Raw genomic sequence first — 18727 nt, 5'->3', positions numbered from 1 at the left:
GACATTGCCCAACAATAGTTGGGATGGGTAAGAAAAGGAAATCAAAGGGAGTTTTGAATCCCTGCAGAGTACAAGCAGACATTCAAAGATCATCCAGGGAGTGCAGAGAACAGCAGTCAGGGAAGTGGGGGAGAGCTAGGGCACAGCAGAGGCACAAAGGCCACAGGAGGCCACAGTTTCAGGACAAGAAGATTGTTCAGCCAGGTACTGGGTTTCAGTCTAGTGCTACAACCCAAGTATGTATTTAATCTGCAGCTGTGCAAAAGGCATTAGAGTCTCTCTGGCTGTAATGGTGGACAAGAAGAAGTCAACTGATCCCTATCTAAATCTCAGTGTTAAAAGCATTAATTATTCAAAAGCCTAGGAACTCGTATAAATGGCTGTTTGGGCCTTTTTGTATCCTGAGTTAAGTTTTTGACAGGTTATCTTGATTACACAAGAGCTGTTTGTGCATCTGCAAACAAGTAACCCAGTATTCTGGAACACCAGAACCATTTGTCAGAGAGAATCCAGTGCAGGGGTTATACAAGACCAAACAAAACACAAAGCCCTGGTTTTGCCAATGACACCGCAGGAAACTGTGTCACTGTCCCCGAAACAACAGAGAGCAGGCAAGTACCTAAGCATGCTTATTACAAAAACCAGATTTTTATTTTTTTGTGTGTGATTTCAGTCTGCTTATTGATCCCACAACTTAAGGGAAAGGCAGTAAGCATGGCTTATGAAGCTGTGCCACGCATTCTGCATCTTGGCACCTGAGGTGGATAACACAGGTGTGCTTCAAGTAATTCAAGGGGAAAATCAGAGTTAACCTCAGCATACCTTACACTAATTACTCAGTTACCAAAACTCTAGGTCTTCAACTCAGGATCTTCTCTTCAGAACAGTCTCTGCTGGTACACAGACGTTTAGAGGCTGGTTTTGCTGGAAGAAGGTTAAAAAAAGGTAAGTTTTTTAGTGTACAGTAAACAGACTGAACTAACCCACAAGCCCTGCAACACTTTAGGAATTTAACAGGAAGAGATGAGAGTTCAAATCTGGATCAACAGTCACAAATACAAGCTGTTACAGCAATAAAGGGGTCTTTATAACATGCCAAAAAGGACTTTCAAAACACCTGTGTTGATCTACATGTCAGTGCTACCCAGCAAAATAGAAATAAAACAAAAAACCAAACCAGCATAAAAATAAGTTTCATGACATTAAATCTTTCTCCAACCTCCTTTCTTCCAGTTCATGTAACTGCAGACTGAAAGCCTTCCCCTCTCCCCCATTCTTGTGTAATGCAAAGCCCAGGATAGCTGAAACCAAGCAGCTTCTACAAGTACTTCAAGAAACAAATGACCAAGTATTAAAAAGCAAACAAAACAAAACAAAAAAATTATAATCAAGACTAAAGATCTCTAAAGATGTCTGCTTCTCAGTTAAATTGTACAGAATTTGATTTTGCTGATTCTTAAGTCTGGACTCAGACCTAAGCTGAGTCCGAGGAGGCATAACAGAGATGGTCAGAACCATGGCCTATCACTTGGGGGTATGCCATTCTACCCTAGGGAAGAATGAAGCTGCAGTTCCTAAGTACTGAACTAGCAGAAATGTGTGCTTGGTGTTAGATAGCCCATCCTCCCCCAGTATGTGATCTAAGGCATAAGGGTCCAGTTTACAGCCTGTGGGATGATCCTATCCAGTCCACCATTTTTCTGTGGAGGCTCATGCTGGGATCAGAGGAGCAGAGTGGTTCCTGATTGTGCTTGAAGCCCGGCAGCTGTTGCACACGTGCCAGGGCTCAGCCCTGCTGCCACCTCCACACTCACACCAGAGTACAGTGCTGAAGGGGCCCACAAGGCTGACAAGGTGGGACCAGCCTGGGACAGTAAAAGGCATAGCCTGAAATCCAGCTGCCACGTAGGAACCTTGTTCCTTACCTTCCTCACCTTCACTGGGACAGGGCCTCTTGTACAGCACCTCTGCTGGAATCTGGAAACTAATGCACAGCATCTCCTTGTTTGGTGCAACATTTCTAACCAGGTAAGTAGAACAGCGTCCATCCAAGGAGGTTCCCAGCGAAGCTTCAGCTCGTTCTTGAATGTCTTTGGCGGGGTCATCATGCTTGGAGAAACTGTAGCAGTGCACTGTGGGAAGGGCAGCAGTGCTGCATGGCTCTCCATCCAGAAGATGCCTGAAGGCATCTAGAAATTCAGTAGCCAAAGCTGGCAAATTCATGACTATATGGAAAGAGGTTTTCTGTTCTTCATTCAGAAGTGGGAGCGCTTTACTTAGTTCTTCTCTTACTGGCCCCAAGAGGAAGTCTCTGCCATCCATGTTGAACACTTTTACCTTGCTGTCCACTTTGTTTAGTTTGCAGTTGTGCAGGAGCCAGCTGTAGGAGTCAGGATTGAGATCGTTTGCAAATACATGGCACTTTTTCCTTGCTGCTGGAATAGCAAAAGGTCCAATCCCAGCAAAGACATCGAAAAGGACATCACCAGGCTTTAACAGCTCAACAATACGGCCATGTTCTGTGGAAAGACGTGGATTCCAGTAGACTTTTGAAAAGTCCAGTTCATATGCAATATTATTTTCTTTGACCTGAAAGTCCAAAACATTTGCTTAAGCCTCTGTGTTCAAATTCCAGACATATTTAAGCATTATCAGTAATTAAGACAGCTAAGAAACAAGGTGCTTTATCAGAAGGTAATGTGTACATTGACACTTGTCCCATTAGCAGTACACAAGAATCTTGTATAAAAACATCTACTCATCAGAAACAGCCCTAAGGAATGTTCCAACTGTCAGTCCAGATGGCTGGCTTATGCATGTCTCAATCACCAGGTGGAAATAAAGCAGTAACTTAAAATGACCATTATAAAAAAACAAATAAATAAATCGGAGGCTTTTCAAGAGATTTGTGGCTAGCTGACAACTCCTTTATTGAAAGCAGACCTTGAGAAGATGCCTCAAGCCTTCCTCAGCAGAGTACACATAGTAAGTGTCTGAGAATGATACAGTACAAGAATGGCAAGAGTCAGCCAAATTCAAAGCCATTGGGAGCCTATTCTGCACTTTGAAAAAAATGCTGTATTTTATCTCTCAAGGTGACAGAGTCTGGAAACTGATCCAAACCCAAACTCTGGGACAAGCACCACCTGAAGAACAGACGTAAAAAGAAACACTGTTTATTCAGATGGGGGTGGGATGCAAGAGTGGGGTGCAAGATGTGGACTTTGCACCGCCACACTTCAATCGTGTGACTCTGAAGTAAAGCCACTTGGGATCCAAACCCCTGCATCGCTTGCTTTGCCAGCAAGACACACGCTGGTGTGTGTCCACACTCTGCAGCACACAGCTCAGTGGTGTGCTAGATGTATGCTTGGTGAGCTAATGCCATCTGCACAATAATTGATTGTCACTTCTGTCTTGACAATTCAAATGCCTTCCCTGTGCATGTACAAGATGTTCTACCAAGCTGTTCAACTATTTTATTTGATAATATAATTCTTCTCTCCTAAAAGTATAAAAATGCTGACAGTTTGGGAAAAATTGGGTTTGGTTGAACCAGTGGTCAAGTTTCCATCTCAAGACAAGAAACCCTATGTGAAGAACATCTGTGCTTTACACCTGAAAAATGTCAAAACAGGGATGAGATTTGTCTTGCCTGAGTTGCAAAGCCAGTGCAATTTAAAAACACAGTCTCACAATCTCTGACAGCCACTATACAAGGCTTGGTGAAATTAAGAAAACAACATGTTTTTTAGATCAAACATGTTTTTAATTAGGATCTCGGTACGAATCCTTCACTTCAGCTACTTTCACATGTCATTCAAATCTAGACTGTGCACTTGAAAGAATACCTATCTTCATGATCCCTGTGGCTGTGTGTCTGCTCTTGGCAGACCAGCACAAATGAACCTAGAGGTAACTGCCAACTCTTACACGCTCAAACAGGTGTCAGGAAGGGCACTGTGCAAAGGAATGGTCTTAGCAGCCTCTCCATCACATCTTCCTGGTAGATACTTTGGGATTTAGCATACTACAATTAAAATAAGAGGGGGAAACCTCTGTACCTTGGTTACCAGGTTGCTCTCTCCAGCAAGCACTTCCATTTGGAAGTTTCTGTAGGTGCTGTCAATGATACTGGTTTTATTCACTGCACAGGTGACTCCTGGATTCTTGTCAATTATAACCTGGCCTGAAAAAGGGCAAAAGATATTTCAGTTAGGAGACTGTAAGCTCTTAATGTTCTACCAGAGACAAATACTGCTGTTCACAGTTAAATTCACAAAACTAAGCCTGTATCAGATCAACCATAATGATTCAGGGTTGCAGATGTGACATCTTTCTGAGACAGATGTTTTAACCCCAGCACAGTGGTCGGTGAAGCGAGACCACAATTACTGCAGGAGGAGAGAACTGTGCCTTTGCTGCACAGCTAGGTTGTTCAAAGTCAAAACTGAAAGCAGACTCATAAGTCTTCTTTGTGCAAGTAATAGCAGGGTAACTGTTACAAAATCTTTTAAACAATATACAAAATACACTAATTACTTTTTTGAAAGGAGCTGTTTAACCTACCTATCAAATATCTGTAGGGAAGCTGATGCTCTCTAAGGTTCAAATGAGCTATGTGACCAACACGGCTAAATCCAGAGGTGACTTCTTGACCTTCAGGAAGGACTGCTCGTAGGATCTCCTCTGACTTGAAATTCTCGTAAGTCAGCTCCAAGTTATACTTGGATACCTCAGGACAAACGCTGAGCTGTTTTAATACCTCTTGTTCCGGTTCCCCCAGTGAGAATTCCGGTACTTTATGAGGATCCAAAATAAGAAGTCTACTGTCCTCATCTTCTGGATCCTCAACCACTCTCTTCAGACCAGGACGCTGCAGTACCACGTGTTTCAGGGACTTCAGCAAAACACTTACAATTTCTTTCTTGACTTTAAGAACTGGAACAACAACTGTCCTTTTAAAAGCTTCTCTGTTGAGAAGTGTCATCCCTCGCACTTCAGGATGTGGTGCATACAGTTCTCCAGCTTTATCCGTCACGGTTTCAGACATTGTAAAAAAGCTGGTTTTTTTAACTACTACAAACAGCCCAGGTATTCTGCCAGAACGCTGCGCCAACAGCATCCAAGCTGCTGGAAATGATGTATATGATGCAGCTGTCCTAAAACGATGAGTTTTCAGTAGTCTGGCAGAGTATCCAAATCTCCATAAAGTCCTAGAAGAGAAATTAATCATTTTATAGACATTAGGTAATCATTCCATTAAAAAGGCTGCAGATCACATGGATTTGCTGTTCTTCTAAACTAAAATCTCCATCTGTACCAAACAATCCACAATAGTTTTGGATATACTTCAATTTTCTGCACTTTTGTATATGTATTTTTAGACTTAAATACCAACTAACTTTAGGCTGTCAGATAATCCCCTCCTGCCAAAACCCAGTGATTTCCCTTTGTTCTAATACATGTAATATTGATTCCAGTAAGCCAAATGGAAAAATTTCTACTGTCTATATCCTACTACTGGATCCCCTCTGTTGCCGATAAAATTCATTAACAAGCAGTGGTTGCTAGAAAACAGTTATTAGCAACAGTGGTCGTAATCACTCTTCAGCGATTTCTGCCTCCTATACCCCAGTGGTAAGGGGTCACACACTCCGGTGTCTACACTCCATGAGCTGCATGCCAGAAAGATCATTAATTACATTTGTAATTCTCTTAAAGGTACACAGAAGCATGAGTAATGTCTGTCCAAGCAACTGAATCCCCTCTCTCCACAGTTCACTCATAGGATGGGGACTTGAAAACTAGCTTTATGATTCTTTAAATAGTTTCCTCCACTAAAGCCAGTCCAAAGGGGCCCAAATTTTCTGATTCTGCATTGGCTGCACTTAAGCAGGAATCAATGGTTTAGGTAGTGTGTGATGCTGACACTTCTCCTGACTTATTGGGAAGTTTAAGACTGGGGGTTGACAGGAGAGATGCAAACTAGGCCTGAAAGGAAACCGGTTCTCTTGTCTGCCTCAGACATCCCCACCCCGACACACAGGGCTGCTGTTCTCTTACTGGGTAAAAAGTCATGTGGTCTCTTCTTCAAAAAAAGGAGCCGTGCCCGACCCTTAGCAAAGCTGGCCCTGCTCCCAGCCTCCCTTCCCCAGAAATCCCAGCTCCTTGGTGCGACTCCCTGCATCTCCTAGCCAGCTCATTTCCCTAAGTCAAGTTCTTGGCAAAGCACACCTCCTTTCCCTGTTGATTCAAAAATAAACACGACATTCTTCATGTCTGCCACAGAGGAGAAATCCTTCATCCAGAGGCCAGAGCATCCAGTGTTTTTCTTAGGCATTCCCCTTCTCTCTAGCTGGAAGGAAACTGCTTCTCATGGACTTCTCGGAATTAGATATGCCCGCAAGATAGGAGCCCCCCACGCTGGGTCTAGTTGGAGGATGCTGGATGCAGGTCCCTGCAGCCTTGCTGTCACATGAGGACTAATACCTTCCCAAGCTGTCTAGGGAAAAACTTGCCTTTCCTCCAAAACCAAGATCACCGTTTGCCCCATTCGTCCCTCAGAATAAGCTGACGTAACTTGGGGCAGAGGGGTGCTGCTGGACGGCCGGTACCCGCTCCAGCTGGCTCGGGCTCTTTGAGCAATACTGGGTACCGAGCACGGACGCCCCCGGCGAATCAGAGAAGCGCCGGTCAGGCCACACACGGGAAAGGGACTCTCGCCAGGGCGAGGGGTCGTGCATAGGGGGACCCTCTCAGGAGTCCACTCCCCGAGGTCAGCCACGCCGGCAGGCACCGCTCCAGGCCCATCGCAGCCTATGCCACCCGCCGCTGGCCGCGAAGGCCGAGAGGAGCGGATCCGACTGGGCCGAGATAGGAGCCGCCATGGGGACCCCTCCGCAGGAGAGATCGCAGCCGGGGGCCACCCCGTTGCCACGGGAACTGCTCTCCGAGCCCCCCCTCACCTCATGCCGGGCCCCGCTGCGCGCCGCCGCGCTTGTACATCATCGCCGCCGTCCTGACGTCACGCCGCTGCGCCGCTCCCTGTGGCCGGAACGGTGTGGAGGGAGGGGCCAGGAGCCGAGGCCCCGCCCTCTAGGGCGGCCCCGCTGCTCCCTGGCCCGCCCCCCCTCCCTTCAGAGGCGAGGCGGTGGGTTGTGGGGTGTGATGGCTCGGTTGCCGCCGCAGGGGGCCGGGCGGCTTATGGTCGAGCACGGCTGGTACCTGTCCGCCCGTGAGCGAGCGGAGGAGGAAGACGACGAGGAGGAGGATGGAGAGTCCGCTCCGCTGCTGCCACCGTCGGGCAGCGTGCGTGTGAGGGGGGCGGCTCGGTGGTGGGGAAGGGAGCGCCCTGAGGGGACTGCGGCCGTGGGACTGCCCAGGCCTGTTCCGTTTTGGGCGGTGGGCACTGGCTCGTGCTCGGCGTTGCTTTTCGCCGCTGCTGCGTCTGACAGCGGGGTCCCTGTGGCTTGGCCGGAGGTGGTGGGACGGCTGCCGCAAGCTGTGTTCGGTGTTCAGAACTGGGGGCATCGTGGCCCGTACGGGCGGAGGGAGGGACAGAAATGATCCTAGGGCTCAAAGGTCGGGTCGACCAGTGCAGCTTGGCCGAGCGAGATGGCAGAGGATGGACGAAGCTGTGCGGGTGGTTTCCAGGGAGTGACAGCTGACGAGGGTGGCGGAGAGCCGCACCGGGCAGTACGGGGCCTGTGCAAGGAACATCTGGACTTGACGCTTCTTCTGATCCGTTTGACGCTTTGGTTGCTCTGCGCATAGGAGTGCTGCTGCTTGCTCTGCCTTCATTCCTGTGGCGAGCCCGCAGATGTAGAGCCTGATGTGGGCATAAATCTTGCTGCTTCGGTATCACCGTGCTCAAAGGTTGTGGGCACCGTGAGATCCTTATGGGACAGCTTAACGGGTCTTGGAATGAGAAAAGGAATTTTCTGATTTAGATTTGAGAAGGAAAAGTGGACTGACTTTCCCTCGCCTTTAAATTTCCTCTCATGAGAATCTCTCTTGCACTAATGGCACTTTTGGTTGCCCCTTTCAGAGTCCTCCAAATCGTGGCTCTTCCTTTGGTGTGTCAGTATTTAATTTAATGAATGCAATCATGGGAAGTGGGATACTTGGCTTGTCCTATGCAATGGCAAACACAGGGATCCTGGGGTTTAGGTAAGTTGTTTGTTCCTATATATACTTAATGTTTAAAATCAGCTTCTAGTTGTAAGTGAAAAAAGCTTGATTACTAAGACTCGTGTGCACAAGCTGAGGAAGAAGCCAATAGTGTGTGCTTTCCAGTACTGTTGAATAAGATCTTCCCTCTTTGGTTTAGTCATTCGAATCTGGCCTAAATCGAGTACTGCCCAGACGTTGCATTAAATTGCCACATGGTGGCAATTTCTTGGCCATTAATCTTAATAGATGGATATTTTCATTTCAAAGCTGCTATCTCCTTCAGTTACAGTAATGGGCCTTCTGGAGTAGGATGGCCACATTTCTGCAAAACCACAACCAGCTTCTGCTTTCGTTTGCACTTCTGCTTGTTGTCCGTACTAACCCATGGATAACAGGGCCTGGGTCACCAGAATTGTCACTGCCCATTTTTAAGTATTAGATTAATTTCATTAGAAGACACCTATTTGTCCGTGTATATGTACACACACAAGCCTATGTTTATGTCCTCTTTGTAATTCATGTGTCAAGCCTTTATCCTGTGTACTGTGTGGTGTGCTTTGGTCATCAGTGTAACAAACACTGGAACTTGCAAGTATTGGGAAGGTCAGAGACCACATGAACCCAAGTCAGCAGATATAAGCCAAAAAATGAGGAAATGTGGTCATGTGGTAGGTTACTTCTTGCAAAGGTAACATTCCTAAAGATAGAAAGTGCTGTAATTGTGAAAGTTTTGTGTTTTTTAGTATCTTGCTGCTGATTGTTGCCAGCCTTGCTTCTTACTCTGTGTTTCTTCTGCTCAATATGTGCACTCAGACTGGTAAGTGATAATGCGTTATCTAGCAGATTTCTGAAATACTTATCTATATCACAAAGACATGACCCAGTATAACTATTGTTTCTAACAATTACTGTTTGTTGTTTACAAGTACAAAGACATTTATTCCTCTGCTTCTTCATATATATTTTGTTTATAGATGTTCTCATGGAATTTTATAGGTGCAATTTAATATGCTAACATTTTAATTCTTGCTTCCTTTAATTGTTACTGAAACAATTAACTAATTCCTTGACTTCTCATACACAAAGAGCATGTAATAGTAGGAAGTCTCCATCTCTTTCAGTCATTTGGTAATTAGTTATTGTTTCCCTCTTACCTCTCCTCTCTTTTTAAAGGTGGTGGGAGAAAACTTTCATTTCTTTCCTTATTGGCTTTGGTTTCTATAGCTAGTTTTGGTCTCTCAGATGATTGCTTCCTGATTCTTCTTAGATCTGCCGCTCCTCTCTTCACCTTCTTCACACAGTCTTAAAAAAGATCTTAAGAGGTAGGGCTACCTTTGTGATTTCTATTGTTGGCTGCTTGATGATTTGGGACTGTCTTTAACCATTTTTTTTCTCCTCTTGGAGCTCTGCTTATTAAAAATTATCTAGAATCTGAAATAAGTAGCTAGGAAGATACACCAGAACTTGAGGTAATTTTTCAGTCATCTTTGTTTACTTCTTATTTGTGTCTTTATAGTTCTGTATTACATAGGCACAAAGTGGTATTATGTGGTTGTCTGGTGAAATAATTAGAGATCCTTACAAAGGAACTACTGGTGAGAGGCGAAAACTAAGGATTTAAACTTTTTGTAGTAAGAGAAGTGTCAAACCTGGAGACATAATACACAGTAACTCCTCAGTTGTTGTCCAAAGGCAACATTCCACCTCAGGAAAGCAGTTTTTAAATACACACAACGGAAAGCAAGGAATACCACTAAAATAAAAGGATGATGTGTTCATCTTGTCTGAAAATAGCAGCTCACAGTACCTAATTAGTTAAACCTAATGCTGACAGGTAAGACTAGCACCAGGACTATATCGAGATCAAGTTTGCTGCATTTACAGACTTTTGTGTTTCTTTTTTTTTTTTCCCCCTTGTATAATCAGAGAGAACTCTTAATATATATAGGTATGATTTACTGTAATTCCTGTAAACTATTGAAGGAATCAATTTTAGATACCATTCCCAGTTTTTCCTTGGGCCATTGTCTTTGAAAGTAAGAAATAGAACCTGTTGTGTGAGAAAGTAAAATCTGTGTATGTTTGCTTTCAAAGTAGATAAATGAACATTTATAAAAGCCACTTGCATTTGTGAACAATGTTACAGTGTTAAGCTTAATCCCTATCGAGGAATTGGAAATAAATTTTATATTAAAAAATGAGCTAGAAAAATTTCAAGGGTGAAGAAGAAATATTTTGGAAAGTGTTTGTAAACTATTAATTCAGGTATTCAAATTATAAAAGTAATCCTAGGAAGGAGATGATTTTCTAAAATACTTTTCTGAAAAGGGAGCTCTGATTTTAATTCCATTTTAAACAGAGAGCATGATTTATTAAGCATGGGCATTTTAGTTGTAGTTTAAAAATAAAGAGATGTCTTCAGTTTTTAAATTACGTTGGTCTGGACTTTACAAAATCACATGATCTGTGTATACCTAAAGGCTTAGCAAAAAAAAAATACTCCCAAGTGTTGAGTGTTAGGTTTGGATTAGTTTAGTTGATGTATTCTCCTGATGTTAATTCAGTGTGACCCTCATTGTTTTGGGGCTTGGGCTGATAAAGGCTAAGCTTACTCTGTAAAGCAGAGGAATTGGAAATTGGAGTGGGATGGCCTTTGAAGTTTTGTGGCTTGCCTTTTTTTTTTTTTAACTTCTCCTTTTGAGTTAGTCATGAGTACTGCTTGTTCTAGCCAATTTCAGCTTGCATGCAAATGGATCATTTCTGTTTCGTATTTATAACATGACAGAAGTCGGGTCAATCAGGCAGAGCTTCTTTATATCATTTGTGCTTAATATTTTGCTCCTTACATTCTTGAAATTACAGAAATAATTTGATTAAGCATCCCAGCTTTGAGTGTCACAGGACTAAATTGATTGCAGAAACAGAAATATAGACAATATTCTAAGGCTTCATATTGCCATTATGGAATTGTGTGGAGAATTTTGTTCTCTTTGTTGGTAACTCTGCATGCATGTGTGCTCTGTATTTGTTCCCACGTGGTAAAACCAAGTATAACTATTGCTTAACATTTTACTGATTTCTTTCATGGCATTGAAGATGGCCTTCTAAAACGATGCCTTTCTTATTTTTTCTGTGTGGTCAACAACTTTTATAAATAGAAATCTAAGAAAAATACAGAGGTAAAAGCTAGTAGGACGTATTTCATATTGAATTATGTCAGTATATAACTGGGTAACAGCTGATGTAAGAGATTAGTCCAGGTTCACACTAAGAGCTGACTCTGGCACATTTATTTTTGTAATTTCATTTATTTTGCCATAGCATATTCGTGTCAGCAGTAGAGCAAATTTATGAAGATTTTGGAGCGCCCCCTCCCCCCCCCGAGCATTGATCTGATTCGTGTGCAGGGCTTCAGTGTCATAAAACCACCTAATCTTGGGGAATTGGCTGCAGTTCTGTCACCTGATCCTTGTGAACTGCCTTTGTCTCTTATGTTTTGTTTCATTTATTTTAGTGGGACTTCACTCAGGTGTGAAGGTCCCCTCCCAGAAGCTCAAATTGCAGGGCTGGGCCCTAAATTAAGATGTGAGGGGAGTTGAAGCAGTAATGTACTAAGTAGAAAGAACTGGGGAAGAAAAAACAAGTGTTGTGACAATAAGATTCCGTAGGTTTGAAATTCAGTTTACTCTTTGAGGCATTTACAGCTGTGAACTGTTTTATTAGATACCAAGGATGTGAGTGGTATTTCTCAGCAAACTTTCATCTTTTTGATATTGCTTGAGTTTCTAATAACAAAATACAGAGCAACAATGAAAGACTTTAATATGACTTCCTCCTTTCTGAGGAGGGATTGGTTTGAGTTACCAGCAATATTAGATTTGAGCTTCAGCTAAAATTCAACAAAAGCATGCAGGAAACCGTGGGCTATTTTAATGTGATTATGTAAGTCAGGTGCAGGTAAGGGCAGGAGTTTTGTTTTGTCTTTGGTTTTGCTTTAGTGTGTTTTGTTTGGGGTTTTTACTAACAGTTTTCAACCAAGGCAGGTGTTCACCTTCATCTCTCTTGAACACAAATAGTGCCGAGTCTTTAAAAGCTGGCAAGAGTGTGATTGATGTTATAGTCACAGAAAGATGAAAACAGTTCCTCTGTTGTTGCCTTCAAAAAAAACAAGGGGGGGGGGGAGGGAAGGAATATTTTATCTAGTTGTTGAGGCTAACTTCCTAATTCTTCACTTACAGTATTACTTGCAGTAGTCGGTGGGAGAAGGCAATTTGCCATTAAGATGATGATATTCCTTAAATATTTTTAATACTGACTTTCTGGAGAGTCTGAATGGTTGAGCATATAGCTAGCTGTATTTTGCAGCATGAGTACAAGTGCACATCAAATTTATTTTGTAAAGGAGAAATGCTATAAAATACTCTTTTAATTCTGTCCTGAATTATGTTCATTCAAAAAGGAGAAAAAAGGCAAAGCTAGAGTTTTCAGTTGGGTGGTTTGTTTTTTTTCCCTCCCTCACAGCTGTCACTACTTACGAAGACATTGGCTTGTTTGCTTTTGGATCAACTGGGAAGGTGAGTATTTATTTTTACCTATGTAGTTTTCTTCTTGGTCTCATGCTTCTGAGATACAACTGCTCTTTGCATAGTAAAGAGATCTCAGTAATTGTACTACTTCATTTACATCCCGAGTATACTGAAAAATTTGTTGTGGCCTGGAGTTTTGAAGCTACATTTCAGTTAGTGTGCCTGGTCTCTGGGAGCCTAAGCTTCAGTTAACTGTAAAGTAGACACTCCTTAGATGCGAAATTTTGTGCTGCTTTCCTGTCTGTGTTCATTTTTGAGTTGTTTGTATAAATAAAAGCTCACTGGCATTGTCTAGCTGGCTTAGCAATTCGTTCAGGTTTGTTACAGCCTTATTGTACTTGTGCTGTAAACTGTTAAGAGACGGATAAGTGATTTACTGTTGGTGTTTCAGCGTTTAATAAGAGATCTAAGATAAGTATTTGCCTTTCATGTAGTTTCCACATTAGAAACAAGTAAGAGTATGTTTAATACATGTTAATTTTTTTCTTTTGTTTAATAAACTCTTTGAATGCTTCTTACTTGCCTTTTTATGTCAACAAATTAACCATTTTTGGTATACGAGTAATCAATGTGTAAGCCAGGCCTCTTTAATAGTGTTAGTGTGTACTGAACCTGTTTCTCCTCATAAACAATGTTACCCAGTAATACTGGGTACACAGGAAATACTACCTGTGAATAATGCAGATTTAATGTTACAGCTTCTGTGCTGTCTTCCAGTTGCATGATATTAAAAGCAGATTTTACCATACAGAAGTGTGATTTTAATATTTCCTGAAGCATTGTAATTTTTTTTAATCAATTCTGCTTAGCCAACTTAGAATCTAATTTATTCTGTTCTAATGTAGTTGAGAATTAAATCTGAGTTACTGGGTGTTTGTAAGACTTCCATTAGCATTAATAAGTAGCTGTGAGTGTAGTCTGTGAGGATCAGTATTTATTGATCAAAGTTAAGATGTGATCAACTTCAAGAGATAATAAACTTAATCTCAGCAAGGTATAGAATAAATTTTTTTTACAGGAGCTGCTCTGTAACCACTAGTCATTAGATGTAAAGACATGGAAATGTAGAGCTTAAAGAGTTGTTAAAGTCTGTCTTTGCTCTGAAGCAGGGCTGAACATATATTAAGTGTTTATGGCAGATGTTTGTCTAATTTGTTATTTAAAAGCTTAAATGAAGATTTCACAGCTTCACTATGTAGTCAACTTCCATGATATTTTTTGGGTTTGTTTTATTCTCCCTAATACAGTTTTTCATAATTTTCAGTTTAAATAATTTGTGCTAAAAATCATCTGCTCTCTTATTTTCAGTGTGCACAGAGAGCACTGGAATATTTCTAGGTTGGGAAGCTGTAGTTTTGATAAAATAAACAAATTTCACCCATCTTTCCTGATGGACATTTTCTAGAACACTTACCTTTCTTGAAGTATCTGTAACATTTATGCACCTTTCTTAAAACTTGCCTACAAAAAGAGCACGGTAAACTGGCTGAGAACTTGACAGTAAAAAGAAACATTATTACCTATATTTGAGATAGAACATGGCCAAATTTTGTTATCTCAGATGATTCTGTTTGCAATCTAATAACTCTTAAGTCACATTTGAGATCTGCTTCCTGAATGCATTGCTTTTAACTCATCTCATTGACTTACCTAGTTTACAACAAGCATTCTGAGTTCTAATCCTGTCCTCGATCACACCTCACTTCAGTTCAGCACAGGCGGTTTTAATTCTTTTTTTCCTTTGAAGCAGTACCTGTCAAACATTTTACTGAGATTTGTGAGAATGGAGATTTTCTGCTGTTGCTGATTCTCCCTTTCCAAAGGCATGAAATATTTATTTCCATCTATGGCAAGCCAAGATACCATTTTTTTTTTCCTGGTGATTTTTGAACTAACTGCGAATTAATTTAAAAATCTGATAGGATTTTCTAGCCAATCAGCTGAAAAAATGGCAACTGTGCTCTCAGGTTTTATTCAGAAGTATAAACTTGTTTTCCTCCATATAACTGTGGCTTAATTTTTTCAAAATTGGCTTTGTGGTAGCACTCTTGTAGCAAGGTCCTGCTACATCAAGAAAAGTGATGGGTCAAAAAACCCCCAAACAAAACAGCTTTGTTACATGATTGTACTCTTTTAGAACTGAAGTGAGAAGAAAACACTGGGAAAACCTTAGACTCTTTCAGTGTGGGAAGTTACATTAGAAAAGTGTCTTGTTTACAATCTTAACAGAATAGTGGCATTCATGACAGCTAAAAACATTTAGGGTTTTGGAGTGAGTAAGTGGCTTGTACAAATCTGTCTGATTGTCTTCTCAGAAGTAAATGCACTCAGCTGATGTAAGTTAGAATATGCTTACATGTTTCCAGTGATTAAAAAAATAATCCTCTACAGAACAGTGTCACTCTTGGAATGGAAGTGCCACATTTTCAGGGAGCTACTTGCTTTTATATTAATTTTGGATTGCATTGGTTTCCATGTGTTAAACTTACCAGTAAAGAGAAGATGCCCTTCCTTTCTATGCTAGTTACAACTTCTGCATCTGGGCTAAGATAATACATGTGTCTTTTATGACTGCTATATACAATATGATTTTAGTTATCCTTACCCTTTTTAAAGTAGGTGGTTTTTTTTTTTTATAGGTCCTTGTTGCAGCTACAATAATTACCCAGAATATTGGAGGTAGGAAACTTAATATTTTCATTAACTGAGTAGAATATAACCTCTACAGTCTACAAAGCCCCACAAACACTAAAGGCAGTAACTAAACAATAGTAGTCTTAAGAGACCGATGAAATGGACAGAAAACTTAAAAGGCTTATGTGATCATGCTAAGCAGAGGTGAGGTAGATGGAGGAGGAACTGACAGGCTGGATTGTTTACGTGGTACCGCATCACAGGATGTGGAGTGTGTCTGTTATAACTGGCCTTGCTAATTAGAAGGGGCTGAGGAAGCATAGTCTCCCTGTTCCGTATATTTTCATCTGGTAACTGAATTTTATCATGTGTTTTGGGTTTTACTGTTGGAACTTGCTTATGCACTGCAATGATTTGGGCAACAACGTTTACCTAGCTGTGAGATTTCAGATATTCTTTATTAATGGTAGCTTGTTTATTTTGTTAATTCTATACCTTATCTTTTGGGTGAGTTGTTTAGTTTGCTGAATTTCAACATATGGGCTGATACTCTGTGTTGGGAAATGCTGGGCTGTCCACTTACATTATCCTTTGTTTGTCTTCATTGGTATGTGGCATGATGTAACACTAGCTGTCTTTATATTAAAAACATTGCCTAAGCATTTAAACTTTTGCTCAGGTATGTTCACATACTTGACAGTTAGTAGGTAGTAGTGCCCTTAGAAGTGAATTGTCTGAAAGTATTTTGGTCATAAAAATGTTGGATACTTTCTTTTAGATGAAGAGTTAGGTGAAAGGTCCTTCTTCTGTCCTAACCTCCAAGAAGATACACTTATTCTTGTACACTGACAGAAGGAAACCACATTCCAGTGCTGTTTTCCTTTGGTTACCTGTCAGGTCCAGACAATTCAGTGATTGCTCTTGTTTGTTACTATGTAGGGACCTAGAACTAGACCTAGTTACTGCATTTATGGAAAAATTGGAATCTTATCTTATATTGAAAGTTCCAGTAATAATACCTGCCTAATTGAAATGGTTATAAAAGCCTTAGCATTAATTTCAGGCAGGAGTGAACGTATTAATTCCAAGATTAAGGATTATGCATTCAGGTTTTAGAGGTTGTTCTGTAGCAATGAACAAATCTTCTCATTCCTGAGTGGCTGTCTAGATAAACAATATTAGAGAGGGAGGGAGAAACAGTATGGGTACTGGAGACTCTGGGATCATGTATAAGACACTGTGGTCAAAGGAAATATGACTCTTCTTTCTTCCTTATAGCAGTTCATAACTTTCTCTGTCATTTTTAATGAAATTCAGCCAAGTAACCCTAGAGCCCCAAACTGTTGCATGCTGGATATTGTCAAACTGCTTGGTCCATCTTGTGTGGTTCCTTCCCTGCCAGCAAGTTGGGCCTGTTTTGCTAACCAGTGACTTTTCTGTTTAACTAGTTAAAAAGTAAGTTTTCTCAAACTGAAACTCTTATTTCAAATATTTATACTGACCTAATTTTTGGATGGAAGCTTTCAAAACTCTTCTGGTTCCAACAAGTATCTCAATCTGTCATTGAGATGGTTTGTGCATCTGGCATGTTCACTTTGAAAGGTCAGTTTCAAATGCACTGCAGAGAGAAAGCTGACTTCCCTTCTCCAAATCCATTAGCGTTAGTAGTGCCTAGACATGCCCCAGTCTGTGAGGAAGGGACATCTCTGGAAACATAGGTTGCAAGTTGGGCCTCCTTGGCACCTTTTCCCATACAGAAGATGTATTGTGCTGTCACTGCAAGGAGCTATCACAGCTTCTGTTTAGTATTTAGGTTTCTGTTTGGGAACAGAGCTGCCAGTTGTATTATTTATCTCCTTTGCCAGAGGCCTGTGATGCTGCAGTCCAAGTCAGCAGAGCAGCACTGTGTCAGGAATCATCGCTGTAGGTGACTGTACTGCAGGTTCACAGGCTTGCTTTTAAAAAAGAGGTATGAAGAGTTCTTTTCACCTCTCACTGAGCCTTGACTCATGCACAGAAAGAAAGGCATTTTTGCCTGCCTTTTTGGTCCTGCAGATTTTAAGTGCAAGTGGTGAAACTTATGGAGCATAGTTTTTCCCTAATGGGAGCTGCACTGGAATTAAGTGTTGAATTTAGGTTTGGCTCTTAGTGCACTTTGGTTGGTGTTCCTCTCTTGGTTTTTTTCTGTATGTTGGAAGGAACCAGCAGCACCGTGTCTGTTGGGCAGACTTCCAGGCTCTGTCAAGGTCTTTCAATTAAGAGTATGACTAAAAATAAAATTGTTTTTTGTTGCCTCCCTCATCAGACCTGGGTGCACTGCATCATACACCAGTTATTTCAAAAACGAGTGGAGAGCATGAGATAATGAATGGCACCTCACTAGTGTTACTGTCACTATCAGCATCCACTCTGGGCTTTTTAATAGTTTGATCTGATCCCTTCTAAAAATAATTAAAGTGCAGAAATTATTTAAATTAATTTGCAGTGGAGGAAACACTTTGGTAATTTCAATGTGTTTATGCTTTCCAATTTGTCCTCTTTGCCTCCTTTTTTTTTTTTTTGTTAAAGAAAGCTTAAAGTGCAAATTTAAATTTAACATCCTAATTGCATGCACTTATGGGTATGAGTAGGTAGGAGAGTTGATTTTTATACTATCAGGATACCTGGGGGAGTGGGGGGGAGAGATGGTTGGAATGCATTGGATGGTCAAATTTGGAATTTAAAAGGTGGAAAAAAATTAAGTACATTACTTGGAATTTTACCATGTCTTTAACATGAGTGCTCAACTTGCCTGCAGATTTGTATTATCAGATACCAAAATCCATTTAAGTAACAAGGATTAACTAAGGATGCATCAGGAAAATACATTAGGTTTTCAATATCCAAATATAAATTAAATCATCTTAAAAACTGTAACTTAAAGGCTGTGGACAACATGCACAAATTCTTAGCTTAGAGTGATTAAGCTTTGAGAATATTTGTCTAGCTTCCCTTATATTGGCATGTATATGGTTTTACAGTGTATGGTTGTTAGTGAAGTGAAACCAAAAGCTTGACTGGGATGGCCAGTGCTATGAATTTTTATAACATGCTGTTTATTAGTATTTGGGCCCAGTCCAGCAGTCCTTTAAATAACTGGTGAATAGCTACACATTAACTGCTGCCTTCTTTAAAGAGCTTGTTGGTGTGTCTGTCTATTGCAACTAGAAACTATCAAATTGCATGCCACTAGGCTGTTTATTCTATTCATCCACTCTTCCAGACCCTTTCACTGAAAACTTTAAGTGGGGTGATCTTCCAAATGTCCCTTTCTTGCCTGCCTTGCAGATGAT

General features: G+C 41.2%; 2 protein-coding genes across 6 annotated transcripts in view; one reads left to right on the top strand and one right to left on the bottom strand.

Moving 5' to 3' along the window:
- Nucleotides 1-603: 603 nt before the first annotated feature.
- TRMT5 (tRNA methyltransferase 5) lies at nt 604-7050 on the bottom strand. 3 transcript variants are annotated; one of them, XM_068148947.1, is made up of 5 exons: nt 6969-7050; nt 4570-5216; nt 4065-4189; nt 1935-2589; nt 604-924 (listed from the first exon to the last, which is right to left on the bottom strand). In XM_068148947.1, exons 1-5 carry the CDS (start codon nt 6971-6973, stop codon nt 860-862), a joined length of 1497 nt encoding a protein of 498 aa, XP_068005048.1. In that variant the 5' UTR covers nt 6974-7050; the 3' UTR covers nt 604-859. The 3 variants fall into 3 exon arrangements, with proteins under 3 accessions (XP_068005048.1, XP_068005046.1, XP_068005049.1); XM_068148945.1 differs by having other exon boundaries at nt 607-924; nt 1926-2589; XM_068148948.1 differs by lacking the exon at nt 6969-7050 and adding an exon at nt 6238-6338 and having other exon boundaries at nt 607-924; nt 1926-2589.
- A 106-nt stretch (nt 7051-7156) lies between these two features.
- The window catches only part of SLC38A6 (solute carrier family 38 member 6), a 43058-nt gene continuing 31487 nt past the window's right edge, over nt 7157-18727 (top strand). The window contains exons 1-5 of one of the 3 annotated variants that reach the window (XM_068148943.1): nt 7157-7311; nt 8051-8172; nt 8919-8992; nt 12697-12749; nt 15401-15440. In XM_068148943.1, coding sequence (XP_068005044.1) covers nt 7171-7311; nt 8051-8172; nt 8919-8992; nt 12697-12749; nt 15401-15440 — 430 coding nt within the window. In that variant the 5' untranslated portion in view covers nt 7157-7170. Of the gene's footprint in view, nt 8173-8918; nt 8993-12696; nt 12750-15400; nt 15441-18727 lie in introns of all 3 variants that reach the window. The other 2 variants (XM_068148942.1, XM_068148944.1) reach the window with 2 other exon arrangements.

Source organism: Melanerpes formicivorus, unplaced genomic scaffold (genome assembly GCF_026170545.1).
Source record: "Melanerpes formicivorus ecotype bairdi unplaced genomic scaffold, bMelFor1.0.p_v2 SCAF_17, whole genome shotgun sequence".
Classification (NCBI taxonomy): Eukaryota; Metazoa; Chordata; class Aves; order Piciformes; family Picidae; genus Melanerpes; species Melanerpes formicivorus.
This window is presented reverse-complemented; position numbering and strand designations above follow the sequence as displayed.